Source organism: Equus przewalskii, chromosome 2 (assembly GCF_037783145.1).
Source record: "Equus przewalskii isolate Varuska chromosome 2, EquPr2, whole genome shotgun sequence".
Taxonomy (NCBI): Eukaryota; Metazoa; Chordata; class Mammalia; order Perissodactyla; family Equidae; genus Equus; species Equus przewalskii.
In genome coordinates, this window is record NC_091832.1 from 36,817,457 (window position 1) to 36,839,128 (window position 21,672).

At 57.7% G+C, this 21,672-nt stretch overlaps 1 protein-coding gene across 14 annotated transcripts; it reads left to right on the forward strand.

The window, feature by feature from the left end:
* The first annotated feature begins 1,220 nt into the window (after positions 1–1,220).
* On the forward strand, positions 1,221–19,408 carry ARHGEF19 (Rho guanine nucleotide exchange factor 19). 14 transcript variants are annotated; one of them, XM_070601970.1, is made up of 20 exons: positions 1,458–1,560; positions 1,895–2,056; positions 2,395–2,483; positions 3,294–5,363; positions 6,763–7,800; positions 8,854–9,291; positions 9,870–10,151; positions 10,291–10,399; positions 10,477–10,553; positions 10,855–11,117; positions 11,904–12,064; positions 12,168–12,320; positions 12,588–12,717; positions 12,861–12,935; positions 13,100–13,189; positions 13,366–13,526; positions 15,904–16,062; positions 16,389–16,468; positions 18,042–18,146; positions 18,562–19,408. In XM_070601970.1, exons 6-20 carry the CDS (start codon positions 8,877–8,879, stop codon positions 18,717–18,719), a joined length of 2,418 nt encoding a protein of 805 aa, XP_070458071.1. In that variant the 5' UTR covers positions 1,458–1,560; positions 1,895–2,056; positions 2,395–2,483; positions 3,294–5,363; positions 6,763–7,800; positions 8,854–8,876; the 3' UTR covers positions 18,720–19,408. The 14 variants fall into 14 exon arrangements, with proteins under 14 accessions (XP_070458031.1, XP_070458042.1, XP_070458071.1 ...); XM_070601974.1 differs by having other exon boundaries at positions 6,763–6,840; XM_070601949.1 differs by having other exon boundaries at positions 3,294–7,800.
* Positions 19,409–21,672: the final 2,264 nt, after the last annotated feature.

Consider the following 21,672-nt stretch of genomic DNA (forward strand, 5'->3'; position numbering starts at 1 on the left):
GTGCATGGGATGCCAGAGGCTCGGAAGCAGAGTGGGAAGGGGGGGTCAGCCTCAGCATGGAGTTTAGCCGGGCCTGGCTCCAGAGAGGGTGGGCACATTGCCAAGACATGCAGTGGGCCCACAGATCTGTGGGATACCTGGTCAGTATGGCACACCACTCGGCATGCAGAACGAGGATGTGAGTACCCCTGGTGGTCGGTTCCTGGGAGGTGGGGGGTCATCATACCCTCAGGTCTGGTGGGGACAAGATCTGCCCCTCTGGGCTCCAAGGAGCAGGGGGCCAGCTCCATGCTCTGGCAGGAGATGGGGCCAGCCAATCACAGCGCGGCCCCGGTGGCTGCCTCCTCGAGCTCGCTCAGCAGCTCTTCTTCATCATGGTGGGCAAACAGCTGGTCAGCAACGTGGAGTTCATCGTGCTGTGAGCGCAGGAGCTGGGGTGGGGCACAGGGTGGGCCTCGTCAGGCTGTGGGGAGGGCTTTTATGAGGGCGAAGCAGAAACCCTCTTGACTGGGAGTTAGGAAACAGGGGCACAAGGCCCAGCGCTGCCCCTTGTAAGCTCGGTGGCTTTACTTCTTGCTAAGCCTTCATTTCCTCATGTGTAAGATGGAGACGATAGTATCACTCCCAAGGAGTTGAGAGGATTAAATGAGATGCTGAACAAGAAAGAGGAGAGCTTTCCAGTATTTTGGGGAGAGGAGGGGGTTCCAGAGACCAAGAATGACCACATAGGGAGCACAGAGTTAGGATCACTGGACTCAAATCAACCAGTGTGCTAGAGGCCGGCCCAGTGGCGCAGTGGTTAAGTTTGCACGTTCTGATTCTCAGCGGCCCGGGTTCACAGGTTCGGATCCCAGGTGCGGACATGGTCCCACTTGGCAAAAGCCATGCTGTGGTAGGCGTCCCACATATAAAGTAGAGGAAGATGGGCACGGATGTTAGCTTAGGGCCAGCCTTCCTCAGCAAAAAGAGGAGGATTGGCAGCAGATGTTAGCTCAGGGCTAATCTTCCTCAAAAAAAAAAAAAAAGGCACTGGACTCTAGAGTCCAAAAGACTGCATTGGAACCTCGGCTCCACCGCTTACAATCTGGGGAGGCCTGGGCAAGGTCTTCGAGTTTCTGTTTCCTCATCTGTAAAGTGGGAGTGATCATGGTGCCTGCCTTTAAGGGATGTGGGAGGATAGAAATGGCATTGTTTGGTTTCCTGGCTCCTGGCCCAGGAAGCTGAAGGCCTGGTGGCAGCAGAGGCAACTGGCAGGGCTGCGGGACAGCCAGATGGCGCAGGAGCTGGGGTGCTGCGGGGAGGACTATGGGCACCTTGAGTGTGAGGGTCTGTTTGATGAGTACCTGGAGATGGGTGAGCAGTGGCCCACCAGTACCAGGCCTAGCAGGGTCCCTGGGGGCTTGGCTCAGCAGGGGAGGCGACTCTGGCCTGACACTCCCTACCTCCCGGTGCTGCAGTTTAGGTTTATTACCATCTTTGTGGCGGCCTTCCCATTGGTGCCCCTGTTTGCTCTGCTCAACAACTGGCTGGAAATCCAACTGGACGCCCACAAGCTCGTGTGTGAGTACCGGCGGCCGGAGGCTGAGCAGGCACGGGCATTGGGATCTGGCTACTCCTGATTGAGGCCATAGCCCACCTTTCCATCATCGTGAATGTGGGCGTGGCGCAAAGAAGGGTCATACAAGGTCAGAGGGGGAAATGGAGATCAGAGACTGGGAAGGGGGCTCTGGAATGGGGAAATGCAGGCTGAGGCTGGAATTCAGAGTCAGAGATTGGGAAATAGGGGCAGAGGGCCAGGATCCCAGGAGCAGACTCATCCTGCCTGCAGAGTGGATTTGAGCCCAGGTGGGGGTGAGTTAGGAGATTGGGTCCTGAAGGCCCTCCCGCCCGGCAGGCTTTCCTCTTCGCCTTCACCTCGCACTTCCTGCCGCGTCTCCTCTACCGGGACTAACACCACAGCCACCTGCGCGGCTGTGTCAACCTCACGCCGGCGCCCCCGCCTCCTGCCTATCTTGCTCAGGGCTGCCGCACGCCCTGAGGCTGGGAGACCCACCAGGCAGGAGACCCAGCAGGCGGGGAGCGGAGCGCGGAGGGGGCGGGACCGTCTGGGAGGGGAGGGGCGCTGAGCTCGGTTGGGGTGGGGCCTGTCTGGGAGGGGTGGGGCGCTGAATCTGGAGGCGGGGCGGTGAGCCTGTGGGAGGGGTGGGCGGGGTCTAGCCGGGAGCGCCGGAAGCCGAGTTTGGGGGGCGGACTGGTGGGCAGAGCGGGCTGGACGAAAGCGCTGAAGGGGCAGGGCCAGGGTCGAGGGCCGGGAGGGGCGGGAGTGCCCGGCGCCGAGTCCAGAGCCTCGCGACACCCCGCGCCCTCTGCAACCCAGCGCCCTCTGCAACCCAGGTACAAGGCCTTTCGCGGCGCGCAGGGTACCTCACCTCTTCTACTGGAAGTTGCTGGCTGTGCGTCTGGGCTTCATCATCGCCTTCGAGGTAGGCTCAGCCATCTGTGCGTCGGACGCACCTGAGTTCAAGTTTGGGTTCTGCCGCCGACCTGCTGTAACCCGGGATATGTTATAGAATAGGATTTACTTCATAGGGTCGTTCTGGAGACTCAGTATCAAGCACTTGCGCAATGCCTAGCACATCGTAGGTGCTCATTGAGTTAACATCGCTGCTCTACTAATGTTGTTATCTCTTGGCAAGGAAAGGAAGCATACTCCCTCCAGCTTTGCTCAGGATCGTCTTTCTCTAGCCCTACTTCGAACAGGATCCCTAGTGTTAAGGGGTTCGAATTATACCTCTGTGTCTTTGGGCAAATGACAATCTCTTTTTTTTTTTTAAAGACTTTTATTTATTCTTTTTTTTTTTTTTTGAGGAAGATTTGCCCTGAGCTAACTACTGCCAGTCCTCCTCTTTTTTGCTGAGGAAGCCTGGCCCTGAGCTAACATCCGTGCCTATCTTCCTCTATTTTATATGTGGGACGCCTACCACAGCATGGCTTGCCAAGCGGTGCCATGTCCGCAGCCGGGATCCGAACCGGTGAACCCCGGGCCGCTGAGAGGCGGAATGTACGAACTCAACTGCTGCGCTACCGGGCCAGCCCCAAATGACAACCTCTTTATGCTGCGGTTTCTTCACCTGTAAAACAGGAGTAGTAATTGTACTCACTTCATAGATTTGTTGTGAGGATTAGATGAATGAATACCCGGAAAACCCTCAAATAGTGCCTTGCATTTAGTGAGCGCTCCATAAATTAAGATTGCTAAGGCAATTATTCTCTTTGGCCCCCCTTCTCCCCAGCACGTGGTGTTCTTCTTCTTGCGCCTCATCAGCTGGCTCGTGCCCGACGTGCCAGCCGGACTGGCCACCAAGATAAAGCGGGAGCGCTGCCTGGCCAAGCAGGCGCTGGCTGTCAACAGCGAGGCGCTGCTCTGGGTCCGCGTGGCCGGCCGAGCCTGGTCCGACCCCTGACCACGCCCCCTAGAACCGCCCCCAGACCGTAACTCAGCTCTCTTGCCCCGCCCTCTGGTTTGGCCTCGCCCAAAGGGAGGATTGGCCAGATTCCTCCGATTATCGCTTTGCCCGGCCCTTCACCAAGCTCCGCCCACGCCACGCCCTCTTTTACATTAATCCCAACAGAGTCCCTCCTGCTCTGGAGGGCCAACCTTCTCAGCCTGACCAAGCCATGCTTTGTGTCCGCTGCAGCAGGAGCGCTGTCCCTGGCGCCCAGGATGCAGAGGCGAGTGAGCGCGACTGCCCTTCCAGGACCCTAGGTCCCCCAGGATGCTCCTTCGATTGGAGTCCTCTGCCTCCAGCTAGGGGTCTGGGCAGCACCTTGGCCAGCGGCCCCAAGGTCCCCCCAGAGCTGGGAAGAGAGGATTAGGGTTCCTTGGGGACCCCTCGTCCTGCATTGCCGCCCTCTCCTTGTTTCCCATCTCCTGCCCTTGTGCAATGCTGACAATAAACTTCTCTCTGCACCCCAGCTTGCACCTCTCCATGGACACCTAGCTCCCCCCAGCACTGTGCAGTGTCTCCTCATTACGTGACAATGCTCTGGGGGGCCAAAGTGTACGAGAGGAAGCGGAGGGACCTAATCTCTCTGAACGGAATGGTCTCCAGTTGGTAGGGGAGAGTTCATTGGGGTCTGGGCCCTGGATCCCCTGCCCTATATGTTCATCGAGGCCTCTAGTGTGTGAATAACAATAACAGGGTTTATTTAGGTCAGCTGAGACACCTCCCAGGGGACTTTCACACACTTTTCACCAGATCCTCCCCAAAGCCTGGTGAGGCAGTACTGTGCAGTGGTTAAGGACACAGGTTGGTGGTGGAGCCAGACAGACCTGGATTTGATTATTAGTTCTGACTCTTATTAGCTATGTGACCTTCGGCAAGTTATTTAATCCCATATACCTCACTTTCATGATCTGTAAGATAGGGACTTCACAGAGCTGATGAGAGATTTAAATGGGATAATGCCAGTGACCTAACCTGTACATGCCTCACGTCCTCATCTGATAAGTGGGAGCAGTAACAAAATCTACTTTGTAGGGTAGTGGTGGAAATTAAATGAATAAATAGGGGTGAAGTGCTCAGAACAGTGCCTGGCACCTAGTGAGTTACAATAAGAGTTATTAGCAGTGTGAATATTAGCTTTCTGGTAGAGGAGGCTCTTAGAAATGGTGAGATGGATCATTCCAGGCAGAAGGGGAGGATGGGACATTCATGAGGAGTGGTGACGCTGGAAGCGCTGGCCAGGATGATGCTAGATGCGTCACAACACCAACTTTCACGATTTCCGTCTCCCAACCTAAGAGACTAGTGTCCCCGTTTTATAGATGCTGTAGTTGGCTCAGAGAGGGTCAGCACACTGTGGAGTTTTCAGGGTCTCTGAAGAGCCCAAGGTTTGGGAGGTTCTCTGTGAAGCTCCCAGGATGCTCCCCAGCCCCAAGGACCCCCTGAGCACATCTCACATTTGAGAAGGTCCAGAAGAGGGGTGACCTGTCTCCTGGGAGGAAAAGCAGTGCCTCCCTCTTCTTTAGGATGTCGGTCTGGGGTCCTTCTGAGCCTCTCCTGGGCATAGGACTCCCATTGTTCCAGCCCCCCTCTTGTACCCCAGACTGGCCAAACCGGTTCTGGGGAAGGGGGGCGGGGATCAGGCACGTTGAGACAGCCGCCCGCCTGCCCGCCTGCAAGGTTCCCTCCACCTTCGCCTCCCCCTCCGCGCCCCACACAATAACCAGGAGCTTGCATTGCCCGGCTCAGGGGCCATGCTGACATCGCCCCCTGAGGACCTGGCTGCAGCCCCAGAGTCCCCAGGGTGGTCTGGAGGCCTGGACCGTGCCGGAGGCCAGACGGAACTCCCTGGCTGAGGTAGGGCCCCATTCAGCTGCCAGCAGCCCCATCCTCCTCCCGCCACTCTTCCCGAGGGAGTCCTTTGTGCTGCCTGCCTGGCCTCTGATCCTGGCCCCCACCCACTCATGGCCTCCTGGGGCTCTGCAGCCTACTTGGCCTGGATCCCCTTTCTGGGCATGACCTCCCACTTGGCTTTGTCCCTTAATGGGCAGAGGGGTCCTGGCAGGATCCTTCTCTTCTGGGCAGCAAGGCAAGGGATACCAGGGAGGGGGCAGGGAACAGCTGGGCACAGGAGGCCAGAGGCACTTTCCCTGGACCATGGTAGCGTCCAGGGACCCTGTCTGCCAACTTTGCCAAGTGGGCCCATTGTCCATGTGATTAGCAGTGCCCACTGGATGGGACCCTCCTTGGCCCCTGCCCATCCTTCTTGGCCGATAGAGACACTCGTGATGACACAGATTTCCTAGAGGGGCAGCAGGAGGGCCCTTATGGGCCACTTTACAGATGGGGACAGACTCTGACTTGCCTAAGGCCACACAGCTGCTCTGTGTCAACACTGGGCCTTGAACCTTGGCACGGGTTTTCTGCTGTGGGTTCCAGAATGACCCTTGCCTAGTGGGACTAGACTATCGTGTGATCGTGTCTTGGGCAGGTAATATCTCTGCTATCTGGGGCCAGTTCTCTTCCTGAGATTTTTTTCTAGCAAACATGAGCTACACGCTATATGAACACAGCTCTGCCCCTCCTTGATCCCCAGCCTTGAGGTTAAGTGGGCCACATCCCTGAAAGGCCTCAGGGCTGGCTTCCCAGCTAGATAGGTCATTCCCTTTGCCCCTGGCCTGGATAAAGGTGGAGGCTGGCTCACGCCTGACTTTCTCCCTAGGGACCTGCCTTCAACTGCGTCTCCCCAGAAAGCCTTCCATCACCCCTCCCACGACATTCACCCAGCCTTCTCCTCTGAGGCTTTAATAGGGGGTGCTCCTGCCCCAAGGGTTCCATGTTTTTGCTCATTTATCTCTGCAACTGACAAGGGTGGGGAGGTTCCTCCCTGCCTCCAGGGGCTTCCAGAACCCAAGTGAAGAGAACCTCCCAGGAGACGAGGGAGAAGGGGCGCGTGTGTATTCTTGCATGTGAGTGCCCAGAGAAGCAAGTGGGACTTCAGTGCAGAGGACTTCTGACTCCTGGAGAGGGAGGCCTGTCTGGTGGCAATGGTCCCCTGTGTCTCCTGCCACGTACTCCTACAAAGTGGGGTGTGTCTTAGCCTCACTGCCTCAATTTCCCCATCTGTGTTAAGGCCCGAGCCATCCCCCTGACCAGAGAGAGACTAATAATAATACTCAGAACAATCGCTATCAACTACAAAGGTCCCACGGAGTGCTAGGTGCTTCACGTGCATCCTAACTAATTCTCCTATCAGCCTTATGAAGCTACCGTGACCATCCCATTTACCAGATGAGGAAACTGAGAGACTTGCTCAGATGGACAGAAGTTTAAGGTATAAGCTAAAGCCGTCCCTGCGCGGCGTGAGGGGGGCCTGGAGGAGTAACTGTCCCTTAGGAGCAGCCAACCTCTGCCCCCCTACCACACCACCAGGAAGGGATGAAGAGAGCAGAGGGAAGCAACTCTCTTCTCCGCTTTGCTCAGCTTCTCTGAGGGGCTGTGCAGAGAGAGTGGGGCCCAGTCACAGACCCTGCCGTTCTCCACTGGGTCTTCTCCTCGCTCCCTGTCTCCCAGGGTCTCTGACACAGTCACTGTGTCTCTCAGGCCAGCCTTCTCCCTATCCGTGTGCACTGGGTCCCTGGGTATTTCAGCTGAACGGTTAGCTAGTACTTCCTCCAGGAAGGCTTCCTGGACTGCTCAGGTTGAGTTGAGCCCAGCGCTCTACTCTGATGTTTCCTCTGGCTTGGCTCTTGCCAGCTGGGATTGTGGCTGTTTTTGCTTTCGGCTCCCCCACTAGACTGGCAACCCAGCAGGGCACAAAATGTTTGTCTGGCTGTCTCCCTGGGTTTTTCTGGGCTTTACCTCTGTCTCTGAGTATCTGGTCTATCTGAAATTGTCAGTGTCGCTGTCTCTCTGTCTCCATCTCTGGGGCCCTGAATGTCTCAGCATCTGTGGTTTTCTGGTTTTGAATGTTTTGGGGTCGGTTTCTCTGGGCCTCTATCTCTCAGTCTCTGTCTCCTGGGTCTCCTGGCCCTGCCAGGCTGGGCACTGCCCCTTTGGCCCAGGGGGCCTCTGGGGGGGTCTGTGCTGCCCGGCCTGCCCACAGCGAGGCCAGGCTAGGGTAGGCCCCCGCCCAGCCCGCTGCCGGCTCCCTCCCTCCCTGCCCGCTTGCCTCACCACAGGGTTTGATGAATCAAACTCTTTGTCTGGGTGGGATCTCCCCCAGCCAGCTGGGCAGTGAGAGGGCTTCCCCTGCCGGAGCAGCCAAACACCAGCAGCGGGCCGCGGCTGAGAGGTGAGGGGCTGCAGGAGGGCAGCCAGTGGAGGGCCACGGGGCAAGGGCTGTGGGGGCTTGGACCCCTTGATCATTAGGCCTGTCCTGAGGCTCCGGCAGTCTCCCTGAGGATGACTTCCTGCCTAGAGAGGATCCTTCAGCCCTGGCCCGATCCTGGGACTCGGAGCCAGGGTAGAAAGAACCCCTCTCTCACCACAAGCTGAAGGGCTGGGGCACCTCCCTGCCCTTCTCCTGGGGTGGCCCAGCCTGATCTGGGTTGTGGCCCGCCTGCCAGTCTGTGATCCTCCCAGCCAGCTTGGCATGGGTGTGGGCACCACTCAGAGCTGAAAACCGTAATGCTGGGCCTGGGAGGGGAGGTGGGGGCACCAAAGCAAGGGCTTCTGGGCCTGTGTGTTTGTCCGCATCCTGGTGCATGAGTGTGAGAAACTTGAGTGGACTTGTAAACATCTGATGGGTCAGCATGTGTGAGTGAAAAAAAGTGTCTGTGTGAATATATGTGGTTGTGTAAAAAAGTGTATGTGCGTGTGTGAGGCTGAATTTGAAATATCTGAGTGTGTCTGTGAAAGTGTGTATGTCAATGTGTGTACTTGGGAGAAAATGCATGTGTGTGCATGGGACATACATGGATTTGTGTGACAACGTATGTATCTGCATATCTGACCATAAGTCAGTGGGAGTTAGAAAATGTACAAGGTGGTTAAAAGCACAGACTCAGGAGCTAGACTGCCTGGGTTTGAATCCTGGCTCCGCCATTTACCAAGTAACAACCTCTGTGCCTCGCTTTCCCCTCCTATAAAATGGGGATAATAATAGCATCAACTCGGGGTTGTTATGAGGATTGAATGAGATGATGTGTGTAAAGCAGTTGGCCTGTCATTCAGTCAGTGTTAAGTATTAGTTATTACTGTATAATTAGGGGTGTGAATGTGCTTGTAAAGATGTGTGGACACATGTGTACACAAGGGTTAGTCCAGGACTCCAGGACATGATGGCTCACTGGCCAGCTCTGCTGTCCCGTGTCTGGCTTTGACACCTTCTCCCCTGCTGGCCTAGGTGGGTGGCAGAGCAAAGGAGGAATGGACTGTGGGCCACCTGCCACCCTCCAGTCTCACCTGGCTGGGCCGCCTGGCACTGCCCGCCACCCAGTAGCTGTGTGCCAGCAGGAGAGTCTGTCCTTTGCGGAACTGCTCACCCTGCAGCCCCCAAGCCCTGTGTGTCTGGATCTCTTCCCCGTCGCTCCAGAGGAGCTGCGGGCTCCTGGCAGCCGCTGGTCCCTGGGGACCCCTGCTCCTCTCCAAGGGCTGCTATGGCCACCATCTACAGGAGGTCCAGACAACAAGATCTCCACCAGTGGGGGCATGCGGCCCAACAGGGCTGGCAGCTGGCCACACTGTCCTAGTGCCCAGCCCCCAGCTCTGGAGGGACCCTGGAGTCCCCAGCACCCACAGCCGCAGCGCCGGGCCAGCCATGGCTCAGAGAAGAAGTCAGCCTGTGAGTCACTCTGGATGAGGGGGTGGTGGCCCAGCGTGGCGGAGAGGGAGAGGCTGGGTGGCTATGTTAGGACTCCTAAGCCCCAGAGTTCCCCAAACAGGCGGGACAAGGACAAGCAGTAGATTTTAGTGATAAGGGAACAAGAGCTCAGGGAAGACAATTAACTTGTCTGAGCTTACACAGCAAGCTAGTGGCTGTCCTGGGCTCCTGGCCCTTTCCCCACTGCAGTCAGGCACTGCTCTCTCCACCCTTCTTGTTGATCCCATTTCTCTGGGGATCAGATCCCGGCAAAAACATTGGCCTTTCCTTTGGGCACAACCCCCAGATGCTCGAAGCCATAGGGAAAAACATTGGCCTTTCCTTTGGGCATGTCAGCCAGATGCTCGAGGCCACAGGGAAAAACATTGGCCTTTTCCTTTGGTCATGTCAGCCAGATGCTCGAGGCCACAGGGAAAAACATTGGCCTTTTCCTTTGGGCATGTCCCCCAGATGCTCGGGGCCACAGGGCAGCAGCAGGGAGGAGGTGGGGAGAGACCCCAGAGGATGCCAGCATGTGCTCTCACCCCACCTCCCTGCAGGGCGCAAGATGCGGGTGTACCAGCGTGAAGAGGCCCCTGGCAGCCCGGAGGCCCATGCTGTCTTCCTGGAGCCTGGCCAGGCAGCGGAGCAGGCCCTGAGCACGGAGGAGCCTCGGCCGCTGGGGCTGTCTGGGCCCACCCGAGCTGGCCTCGAGGGGCCTGAGCGGAGGCGCTTCTCAGCTTCTGAGCTCATGACCCGGCTGCACTCTTCCTTGCGGCTGGGGCGGAATTCCACAGCCAGGGCACTGACCCCTGGGTCAAGCCCTGGAGCAGCTCGGGAAGGTACCAGCTCCTCCCCTGGGCCCTAAGAGCAGGTCATGAGCCAGATGCCCACTCACTGGACACCTGAGACTGGGTGCTGGTCAGCTGGGTGCCCAGCGCCACTCTGGGGCCACCCACCCTCAGCTCTTACCCTCTCCAGGGAAAGCATCTGGAAGGGAGTCGCGCAGTGTAGAAATGAGGGTGGACGGTATGGCGATGCCAGCCCCTGTTGACACGAGCGGGGGCCAGGGCGGCTGGTCCGAGCCCAGGTACCACCTCCCCCTGTGGGCTCGGGTCCAAGGCGGGGTGCCGGCGTAGAAGGGCTCTGACACGCTCCCTTTCCTAGGCTGGACGCGCAAGAAGAGCCGGCTCTGGGTTCTGGGAGCGCCAGCGAGCGGCGCCAGTCACGGTTCCTCCTTAACTGTACGTGGGAGGAGGTCACGCAGGAAGGTTTGGGGGTCCTGGGAAACCAGGGTTTGGAGAGCTGCGAGGTAGGGATGATGTGAGGGGGAGAGGACTGAATTCTCAGTGTTTAGCACAGGGTTAGCACGCAGTTGGTGTTCAAGCAGTGTTCGTGGAATGAGTGAATGAATGAATTCCCTGTGTCCCGCTGTCCCGCCGTCGGAAAGGCTTGCTAAGAGAGGCGGGCTTTGGGGGGAACAGGGGAGGAGCGCGGCCGTGCTGGCGAGCGCCCCACGGCCCTCCCGCCCCTCTGCCCGCCCAGCCGTCCTCTACCAGGAATACAGCGACGTGGCCAGCGCCCGCGAACTGCGGCGGCAGCAGCGCGAGGAGGAGGGCCCGGGGGACGAGGCGGAGGGCGCGGAGGAGGGGCCCGGGCCGCCGCGCGCCAACCTCTCCCCGAGCAGCTCCTTCCGGGCGCAGCGCTCGGCCCGAGGCTCCACCTTCTCGCTGTGGCAGGACATCCCCGACGTGCGCGGCAGCGGCGTCTTGGCCACACTGAGCCTGCGCGACTGCAAACTGCAGGAGGTGGGCGCCGGGACCCGGCAGGGCTGCCAGTCCAGGAAGGGGGTCCTGGGGCCCGGAGGGCATGGGGCAACAGAAGAGGCGGGGCCAAGGGTTCGTGGTTCCCCGACTGAGCCCGGTCGGGACCACGAGGGGACCAGGTCAGTGGGACTGCAAATTGCAGGAGGTGGGCTTGGGACCCAGCAGGGAGGGCGGGGCCACAAGAGGGCGGGGCCGGCGGGACTGTCAATACGGAAGATGGGTACCAGGACCTGTCAAGGTGAGGCTGGGTGCGGGCGAGGGCCGAGGAGCCCAGGAGCCGAGGAGCCGAGGAGCCGAAGGCTAGCGGAGAAGCGGGCGCGGGGGCGAGGCCTACGACAGGGCGGGGCCAGAGGAGGGGCGGAATCAGGCTGGGCCTAACGAGGTGGGATCTCTGACAGCAAGGACATGGGACGGGTGGGGCCATCCGGAGTGAAAACGCGTGGTGGGGACGGGGCCCGCGGGAGAGCGGGGCTGTGGAAAGACGCACCTGCGAGAGGCAGGGCCATCGACTGACTAGGGCTGGCCCGCTGGGCGGAGCTAGGGGCGCAATCGAGGACTCCAGTTGGGTTTGAACAATTGCGCGCGGCAGGAGGCGGGTCCCCCACCCTGCCTGGCACCAGATCAGGGGTGAAGCTAGAGAAGGGGTGGGCACGAGGTGCGGCTGTGTCTTAGCAGGTGGTGTCTGGGCCTTAAAGGGGAATATGAGAGGTAAGGGTGCCCGGAGTTGGCTGGCTCGGCCCTTTCAACCCCGCGTCCACCCCGTCTCAGGCCAAGTTTGAACTGATCACGTCCGAAGCCTCCTACATCCACAGCCTGTCGGTGGCCGTGGGCCACTTCTTAGGCTCGGCTGAGCTGAGCGAGTGTCTGGGGGCACAGGACAAGCAGTGGCTGTTCTCCAAACTGCCGGAGGTCAAGAGCACCAGCGAGAGGTGAGGGGGTGAACTGGCCTGGGGCGGCGGGGCGCGGGAACCGAGCCCGCAATTGGCCGGGCTCCCATCTTGCCCTGGCCCTGACGCCCTGCTGACCCCTCAGGTTCCTGCAGGACCTGGAGCAGCGGCTGGAGGCAGATGTCCTGCGCTTCAGCGTGTGCGACGTTGTGTTGTGCCACTGCCCAGCCTTCCGCCGCGTCTACCTCCCCTATGTCACCAACCAGGCCTACCAGGAGCGCACCTACCAGCGCCTGCTGTAGGGCTGGGGGCTCTGAAAGTGGGGAGGGCAGAGGGGGTCTCAGGCAGGAATAGGTGCAGAGGACTGGGTGAGGAAGGGTGACCTGGGAGGTAAGGGGTTCCTGAAAGGAGCTCTGTGACTAAGATAAAGCTAGACCCACCCCCATGGGGCCGGAGGGTCCTGGAGAATCTGAGAAGGCACCTGGAGAACCAGTGGAGCAGCTGGGCTCGTGGATCCCAGGAGTTCAGGCCCACCCGTGAGCCCAGACCCCTCCCAATTTTCCAGCCTGGAGAACCCCAAGTTCCCTGGCATCTTGGCTCGTCTGGAGGAGTCTCCTGTGTGCCAGCGTCTGCCTCTCACCTCCTTCCTCATCCTGCCGTTTCAGAGGATCACCCGCCTCAAGATGCTGGTGGAGGTACCTGGAGGGCACAGGCTGCGGTGATGGCTGAGCGAGGGGGGTGCTGCCATGGCCTCCGCAGCCTCTTCTGGGCACCCACACTTGGGCAGGGTGTTGGGGGAGGTCAGGGCCTGCCTCATTGCACTGACCCCACCCTCTAGAACATCCTGAAGCGGACAGCACAGGGCTCTGAGGATGAAGACATGGCCACCAAGGCCTTCAATGCGCTCAAGGAGGTGAGCTCAGTAGGGCAGGGGCCGCCTGGCTCTTGAGGGCCTCCCTGGAACCCCAGTGTATCTCCGAAAGAGGCCTGGCCTTCAGTCCCCAGGTGGGAGTCTGAGGCTGGGTTCCGGGAGCCGGGGTTGGGGGGTTCCAGGTGACCCACCCGCGGCCTCCCCAGCTCGTGCAGGAGTGCAACGCCAGTGTGCAGTCCATGAAGAGGACAGAGGAGCTCATCCACCTGAGCAAGAAGATCCACTTTGAGGGCAAGGTGACTGTCCGTGGCTAGTGGGACAGGCACACAAAGGGGCAGCTCTTGTCCCCTGCTTTCCTGGGGGCTGCAGGCCGGTTCATCACTGCCCACACCCTCCCTTCCCCTGTCCTGTGCTCTCTGCCTGCTGCCCTGGGCCTGACCTGTGCCCTCCCCTGCCTCCTCCACCCTCCCAGATCTTCCCGCTGATCTCTCAGGCACGCTGGCTGGTTCGGCACGGGGAGCTGGTGGAGCTGGCACCACTGCCCGCGGCGCCGCCTGCCAAGCTGAAGCTGTCCAGCAAGGCCGTCTACCTGCACCTCTTCAATGACTGCCTGCTGCTCTCCCGGCGGAAGGAGTGAGTTGGCGAAGGGCGGCGGAAGGTGGATTGGAGCTGGGCTTCCTTCTTCCCTACCAATGGGCTCACAACCGGTCCATCACTGAGCCTGTGGTAGGCTGTGCTGCATGGCGCCCTGAACCCTGGGGGTCCTGCAGGAAAGTCAGAATTCGAGGCAAGTCCATCTTCCAGACCCTTGAGAATCAAGGGCTGGACTGTGTGCAGAAGGCTTGAAGCTGCTCTGAGCTTAAGCCGCTTAGAGCAGAGGTCAAGAGCACAGCCTTGGAGTCCCTGCTCTGCCCTGGGTCATAATCATAATAGCTGAGCGAGTGTCTGGGGGCGCAGGACAAGCAGTGGCTGTTCTCCAAACTGTCCGAGGTCAAGAGCACCAGCGAGAGGTGAGGGAGTGAACTGACCTGGGGCAACGGGGTGCGGGAACTGAGCGCCTGTTCTGTGCCAGACATGCTTGTGGATTATTTCCTTTAATCCTCCAAACTTCTCCCTGGGAAGGAGGCTCCTTGTTGCTCTCGAGAGCTTGGAGCTAGTACGTGCGGGAGCCAGGAGGAGGCCGGGTCTGTCTGATGCCGGGTCCCAGACTTGTAACTGCTGCACCATCCTGTCTTCCATCTGTGAGATACAGACTACCGTGTAGGAGGGTCAGTGTGAGAAAAATGCATGAAAAGAGCTGAGCCCCGTGCCTGGCTCGCAGTGGACACGACTCAGTGTTAGCTGTGATTATTGTGAGTTTGGGATGAGGGAGAAGATTTCCTGAATGAGGGAAGCCTTGCAGCTGGGTGGGATGAAGGATGGACATCTGATGCTATGAGAAGAGTTTATTCTTGATTTATTCATTCATTCAATAAAGCATCACTGAACCCCTGTTCTGTGCCGGGCCCTCTGATGGGTGCTGGGGACATAGAGATGAATGAGACTTGTTCTCTGCTCACAGGAGTTCTTAGACCAGTGAAAATACATCCTCATAGCCACCTGGTCAGGGTTTTGATGGAAGGGTGTACTGGTACTGTAGCATTCCCTGATGTGGGGTGAGAATCGGTAAAGCTTCACAGAGGAAGGGACATTTGAGCTGGGTTTTAAAGGATAAGTAGGAGTTTTCCAGGTAGAGAAGGAGTTTGGAGGGATATTGCAAACTCACAGTAGGGTATAAGAGCAGAGTGTGTTTGGGGGATGATGAAGCTTACTGTGGCTGGATTTGTAGAGGGGAAGGGCAGGCAAGGGTAGTTGGGATGTTGAAAGTCATGGTAGAGAGGTTGGATTTTCTTTCTTTTTTTTTTAAGATTGGCACCTGAGCTAACAACTGTTGCCAATCTTCTTTTTTTTTTTTTCTGCTTTTTCTCCCCAAATACCCCCGGTACATAGTTGTATATTTTAGTTGTGGGTCCTTCTAGTTGTGGCACGTGGGACGCCGCCTCAGCATGGCCTAATGAGCGGGGCCATGACCGCGCCCAGGATCTAAACTGGCGAAACCCTGGGCTGCCAAAGCAGAGCATGCAAACTTAACCACTCGGCCACGGGGCCGGCCCCTTGGTTGGAATTTCTGAGGGCAGTAGGGAGCATGAAAAGTTAGGCAAACGAGTGACGTTTTGCTCCTGGCCAATTTGGAGAATAGACTGGAAGGCGAGAGATCAGAATGGAAGCTCTTGCAGCTGCCTCGGTGAGAGCAGATGCTCCGGAAGGGGTAGGGACTTGGGGAGAAGGGGATCCTGGGGACAGTGAGGAGACAGACAGACAGGATGGGCTGCTGGTTGGATGTGGGGGGAGGGGAGAGGCGAGAGTGACGACGGAGCTTCCTCTTGGGCGCCGTGGTGGGGTCTGTCACTGGAAGGGAACAGTGAAGGGATCTGCTTTGCGTTGGGAGAAACTGAGTTCTGTTTAGGCAGGTTGAGATGAAGGACGCATGGACCCACCCACCCACCCATCCTTCCCACAGGTTGGACCCAAATTGTGGGCCAGGCGGTGTCAAGCACAGGGGTCAGTGGCGAACAGGAGACAAAGTTCAGCTCCTAACCAGTGAGAGAGAGAGTCAGGCACGGAGCAGTGCAGAGGGCTCATCAGAGTTGCTGCCCATCTGGCTCTTTAGGACAGGGCTCAGTGCAGAGGCTCAGAGGGAAGCTGACAGCAGGCCCGGGGGTCAGGGACCGGGCTCTGTCACCTTCCACCCCTGTCGGCGAGCTGGCAGGAATGGAGCTCCCAATTCCTTTTGGGGAATCTGCTGGGTGCCAGGGAGGTGGTGTCCTGCGCAGCCAAGTTTCCTTGAGGAGGGCGCTAGAGGGGCCCACGACCCCTTCTCCTGCCTTCCGATCAGAACTCACCTGGTCCTGGGCAGGGGGCTGGGCTCCCGGGCGCGGGCCAGGCTGACCTCCCTCTCCTGGCCCTGCAGGCTCGGGAAGTTTGCTGTTTTTGTCCACGCCAAGATGGCCGAGCTGCAGGTAAAGGACCTGAGCCTGAAGCTCCAGGGCATCCCTGGCCACGTGTTCCTCCTTCAGCTCCTCCACGGGCCGCACATGAAGCACCAGTTCCTGCTGAGGGCCCGGACGGAGTGAGTGGGCCTGAGGATGGGGAGAGAGGACCCCCACACCCCGGGCAGGCACAAGGCCTTTATCTCTGGCTTCAGCAGGGTGGCATAAGGCAGGACCTGAGCAGAGCTGGCATCTGGGGGCTCTGGGCCTTCTCTGTTCTTATGCTCAGAGCCGGGCGGGACACAGGCTTGGGGACAGGGCTATCGGATGGGCCCTGGGGTGGGGAAGACATGACCTGGGTCCCGGGTCTGGACGTGGTACCCATTCTCCCAGCCCTGGTTTCACCAGCCTGGCCCTGGGAGACCGCACTTTGCATGTTGTGACAGCTCAGCCTCCTTCCCCGTAGAAGTGAGAAGCAGCGATGGATCTCAGCCATGTGCCCCTCCAGCCCCCAGGAGGACAAGGAGGCCATCAGCGAGGGGGAAGGTAGGAGCCTGCCCCCCACACACCAGGCCCACGTCCCCTGGGCTGGGCACCTCATGGCTCTCTCCCTTCCCTCCCATCCTGGGCGCCATGTTGCCAGCAGGGCTAATGGGGAGAGAGACCACCCGGCCTGGAGCAGCAGGGGGCGGCTCTGCAGAACCTCGAAAGACAGGCGGGATTTACATAGGACAGACCCACTCCATGGGCACAGGTAGCACCCTGGGCCTGACAAAACCTTTCTCTCCTCCCGTTTCATTCCCACAGAAGCTCATTCACAAGTTAGAAAACAGAGGTTCAGAGAGGGAAAGAGACTTGTTCAAGGTCACCCAGCTGGGAAGTGGCAGAGCTGGGCCCGGAACCCAGGTCTGTCTCTGTCTTTGCATCAGTTGCAAAGAGGACAGGAAGTGATGGCCAGGGCGTGTGGGGCATGGGGGTGGTGGCAGCGTGGGGGATCTGCTCAGCTGGAACAGAGGCTTCTCCGGGTGTGAAATGAGGCTGGTAAGCCAGGGTGCAGCCCAATTCGAGAAGACCTCGGTATAATGGGTACTAGGTAGCCATTGAAGGTTTTTGAGTGGGAGTTAGGGCTGAGCTAAGGAAGGGGAAGGAAGGGAGCTCTTTTCCACCTGGGCCATGCCATGTGTCAGGCTCGGTGCTAGGGGCTTTGTAGATGTGTTTATTTTACTTAATCCTCATGACACTTCTATTAGATAGACTCATGCTTCGTATCTGAGAAAACTAAGACTCAGAAATGTTAAACAACTTGCCCAAAGTCACAGAGCTAATAGGTGGCAGAGCTGGGATTCAAGACAGGTCTGGCCCCAGAGCCTGTGGTTTTCCTGATACTACCAGCCTGCCTAGTGCAGTGGGAAGCTGAGGCCCTGGGCTGGAGCAGATTCTCTGGCTGGAGCTAAGAGTCCTGTTTGGGCTAGGAGGTGGATGGTCAGGGGCAGCCATGAAAAGATCTGGGGAAGAGCACTCCTGGAAGGAGGAACAGCCAGTGCAAAGGCCCTGAGGCAGGAGGGAGTGTGGAGTGTTTGATGACCAGCAGGGTGACCAGTGTGGCTGGGCTTCATGAGTGAGGGGCAGAGGGGAAGGAGGTGGAGGAGCAGAGGTTAGCAAGTGGGCAACGCCACACCTTGCCGGGCTTCGGAGGCTGCGGGAGGACCGTGGACTTTATTGTAAGAGGAGTGGGAAACCCTGGAGGGTTGTAAACGGGGGAGTGATGTGGCCTGAATCCCAATTGAGAAGGGCGGACTGGAGGGAGCACCCGAGTACCATCGGGGCAGATGATGGGGCCATGACTGTTTTGTTGGCGCAGGCCTGGGGGCAGTTGGACATTGGCCTAGAGGTCAGGGGCAAGGAGCTGGGGAGGCGAGAGCCCTGGGAGCAGAGGCAGTGACTGAAGCCCAGAGGGACTGGATTCACCTTGGGCTTGTGTCCAGGGTGAGAGAGAAGAGTGGGCAGAGGAAAAGAAGCAGCAGTGGCTGCTCTCCCACCCCTCACTTCCTCCTACTGCCCATCCCTGCCCACCCCCATCCTGCCCTGGGGACCCCCTCACTCTCCCTCGGGCTCTCAGACCGCCCCCAGGTTCAGTGTGTCAGGACGTACAAGGCACTGCAGCCGGACGAGCTGACCTTAGAGAAGACTGACATCCTGGCGGTGAGGACCCGGACCAGTGACGGTGAGAGGGGCCTCCTGGGAAGGCCTCCCTGATGGGCCCAGTGGGCGGGAGGTAGCTGGATGGCTAAGACATCACAGGAAAAGGTTATGCAAGTGTTGATCAACCACAGCATGCAAGAATCAAGTTAGACAAGAGGAGGAACTTCCTGCTTATAGACATGTAGGATCAAGAGTGACTGACGGGGGAGAGTGGGAAATACCCTTCTTGGCGGATGTCAGGAAAAACAGGTCAGAAGTTTATCTACAAGACTGCCAGAGGCAGGGTCCTTCCTGGAGCTGGGAGATGCTGCGATGATGTCACCTCGGCCCCAGGGGTGCAGACGAGGCTTGCATCAGGGCCTAGGTATTCCCTCGAAGACCTGGCCCTGGTGTCCCTTAGATGCCACTGATGTTGCTCCCGGCCTGTGTGCCCCTAGGCTGGCTGGAGGGGGTCCGCCTGGCGGATGGTGAGAAAGGGTGGGTGCCCCAGGCCTACGTGGAAGAGATCGGCAGCCTCAGCGCCCGCCTCCGAAACCTCCGGGAGAATAAGCGCATCGCGAGTGCTGCCAGCAAACTGGGGGAGCCCCCCGTGTGATGGGCAGCCATGGCCTGGCCCCCTGCTCCCCGACCGGCTCCTGGATGGGTCTGGAGGGGCCTGCAGTGTCTCCATGCCACAAGCCCCTGCTGCTGAGACTTCTGGTCCGTGGCCTGGCCTCGGGAGCGCAGGCTGGACACAGGAGGGAGTTACCTCGAGAGGGTCTCCCCCGTCCTCGTGCTCCTCACTGTCCACACTTCTGGCCGAGGGCAGCTCCTCCCTCTGGCGTGGGGGCCACAACGGGTGACCTCTGATATCGGGCAAGGACTGGGGCCCTCTCCCTTCCATGCCTCCACCCGGCCTGACTCTTGTCCCTCTGGCAGGGGCCTGGCTGGGAACGGCTCTGGTGACGATGGGTGCTGGGACCTATATATCTACCTGGGGTCTTCTGGCCAGAGCCTGTGTGGGGCCTGGTTGCCGGGACTTGTCTGTAAATAAACCCCCCTGATGCCTTGGCTTGGAGTCCGTGAGCCCTCTGATGCTGTCCCCTCCCCAGCCCCGTTTCCCAGCTGTAGATCAGGAGGGTCTCTGGCTGCCTCCCATTGTAAATTTGCCCTTCTGTGAGTTCACCTCTTAGCCAGAGGTGGGTGAGAGGGGCGGCATATCAGTCAGACTGCCTTGGGCTGCAGTTAACAAATCAGCAGATTCAAATAGGCCTAAACATTAAAGAGAATTTATTAGTTCTTGTATTTGTTTCTTAAAGCTTCTGTAACAAATTACTACAAACTAGGCAACTTAAAACAACAAAAGTTCATTCCTTCACAGTCCTGGAGGCCAGAAGTCTGAAGTCAGTATCATTGGGCCAAAATCCAGACGTCAGCCAGGCCGTGCTCCATCCTATAGTGGAGATGGGCCCTAGGGGAGAGTTGTTCCTTGCCTTTTCCAGCTTCTGGTGGCTGCTAGCATTCCTTGGCTTATAGCCGCATCACTCTAATCTCTGCTTCTGTGGTCACATTGCCTTCTTCTCTGTATGTCTATGTCGAATCTGCCTCCCTCTTACAAGGATACATGCAATTGCATTTGAGGCCCACCCAGATAATGTCCCCATCTTATAATCCTTAAATCTCATCTGCAAAGACCTCCACCCCTATTTTTATCGTATAAGGTAACATTCACAGCTTCCAGAAATTAAGACATAGGTATCTTTTGGGGGGCCATTTCTCAGCCTACCCACAGTTCTCACAACTGAGAAGTGTAGAGGCAAGGTTGGCTTCAGGTAAGGCTGGATCCAGTGGCTCACTGATGTCACTGAGGACTCAACTCTTTCCATTTCTTGGTATTGTCTTCATCCTAAGGCTTCCAGGGGCTTCTTCACAGCCAAGATAGAAGAAGAGAATTGTCTTTGTCTCAGCATTCCCTGTCAAAGTCCTCTGATTAGACAGCTTCGATCTCATGACTACCTCTGGGCTGATCACGGTGGCCAGGTTATGATGTGTGCTGATAGACCTAGTCTAGGTCGTGTACTCTATCCCTGGAGCCAGGTTGGGGAGTTATCTTCCCTGGAACCCTGTGGATCCCCAAGTGGAATTTGGTGGCTGCTGCAAAGGTGAGGTAGATGCTGGGGAGACCAGTGTTCACTGAAACCCAAGTCACTCAAAAGAGGGGAAGGACCTGCGAATAATGAGCTTGGAGTGTTCCGGGGGACAGGAGCATCCTTCATCCCTCAAGAGGAGGATGTGGGGCAAAGAAAAGAGATGAGTTGGGGTGGTCGTAGAGGGCAGACATGGGCAGACAGGGAGAAGTCAGGCCCGTGAAGACTCAGGAGATGACTTTAGTGTGGGAGGGTGCAGGGAGGGCGGAGGGTGTGGGCAGAGGCAGACATATTTGAACTTGAATTCTGGTTCAGACATTTAATTTTTAAAAATAAAGCTTTTACTTTGGAATAACTAGATTTATGGGAAACTTGCAAAGATTGTACAGAGAGTTCCTCTCGCCCCTGTCCCGGTTCTGCCCGTTGCTGACATCTTCCGTTACCATGGTACAGTTGTCAAAACTGAGAAACCGAGCTGGTACGTGACTATTCACTGAAATTCAGGTTTTCTTCACGTCTCACCAGTTTTTCCGCTGATGTCCTTTTTCTGTTCCTGGATCCCATCCAGGATCCCACATGGCCGGTGGTTGTCACGTCTCCTTAGTCTCTGTCTATGACCGTTTCTCAGTCTTTCCTTGGTTTTCGTGACCTTGACAATTTTGAGGCGTTCTGGTCATTATTTGTTTGTGAGACTGCCCCTCGGTTTGAGTTCATCTGCTGTTTCCTCATGACTGGGCAGGAGTTACCGGTTTGGGGGAGGGCTACGGCAGAGGCGGGGTTCCCCTCTCATCACATGATCTAGGGAGGCACACGACGTCCCCGGGCTTATTCCTGGTCACGTTAAGCTTGATTACAGGGTTAAGCTGGTGTCTGCCAGGCTTTCCCACTGTGAGGTTACTGTTTTCCCCTCTCCATCCTTGGTTCTTTGGAAGCAAACGATCCCATGCTCAGGTTAGGGGAGGCATGTTCCCCTTCCTGGAGGATGCATCCACATGTATTGTTTGGAATTCTTCTGTAAGGAAGGTTTGCTTCTTTCTCCCCATTTATTTAATCAATCATTCATTTCTATCAGCATGGACCCATGCCTTTATTTATCTTATCCTTTGGGATACACCTCAATGCTCAGTTATTTGACCATTGGGAGCTCTTTCAGATTAGCTTGTGTGTCTGTCTGACATCCCCTCATCCTTTTGGTTTTTTGAGCACTTGCTTACCTTCTGGCACCATGAGATGCTCCAGGCTCGTCTTCCCTAAGGAGCACGGTTCCTTTTACTGGAGTGTGGTATTTAGAAACCAAGATCTGAGTGCTGGGTGTGCTCATTGCAATTGAGATGTCACTGCTTCCAGGCCCTCCCATCGGACGGAAGTAGGGAATAAATATATAATGTGTGACACTTGATGGTTCTCACATCTTCCAAGTGG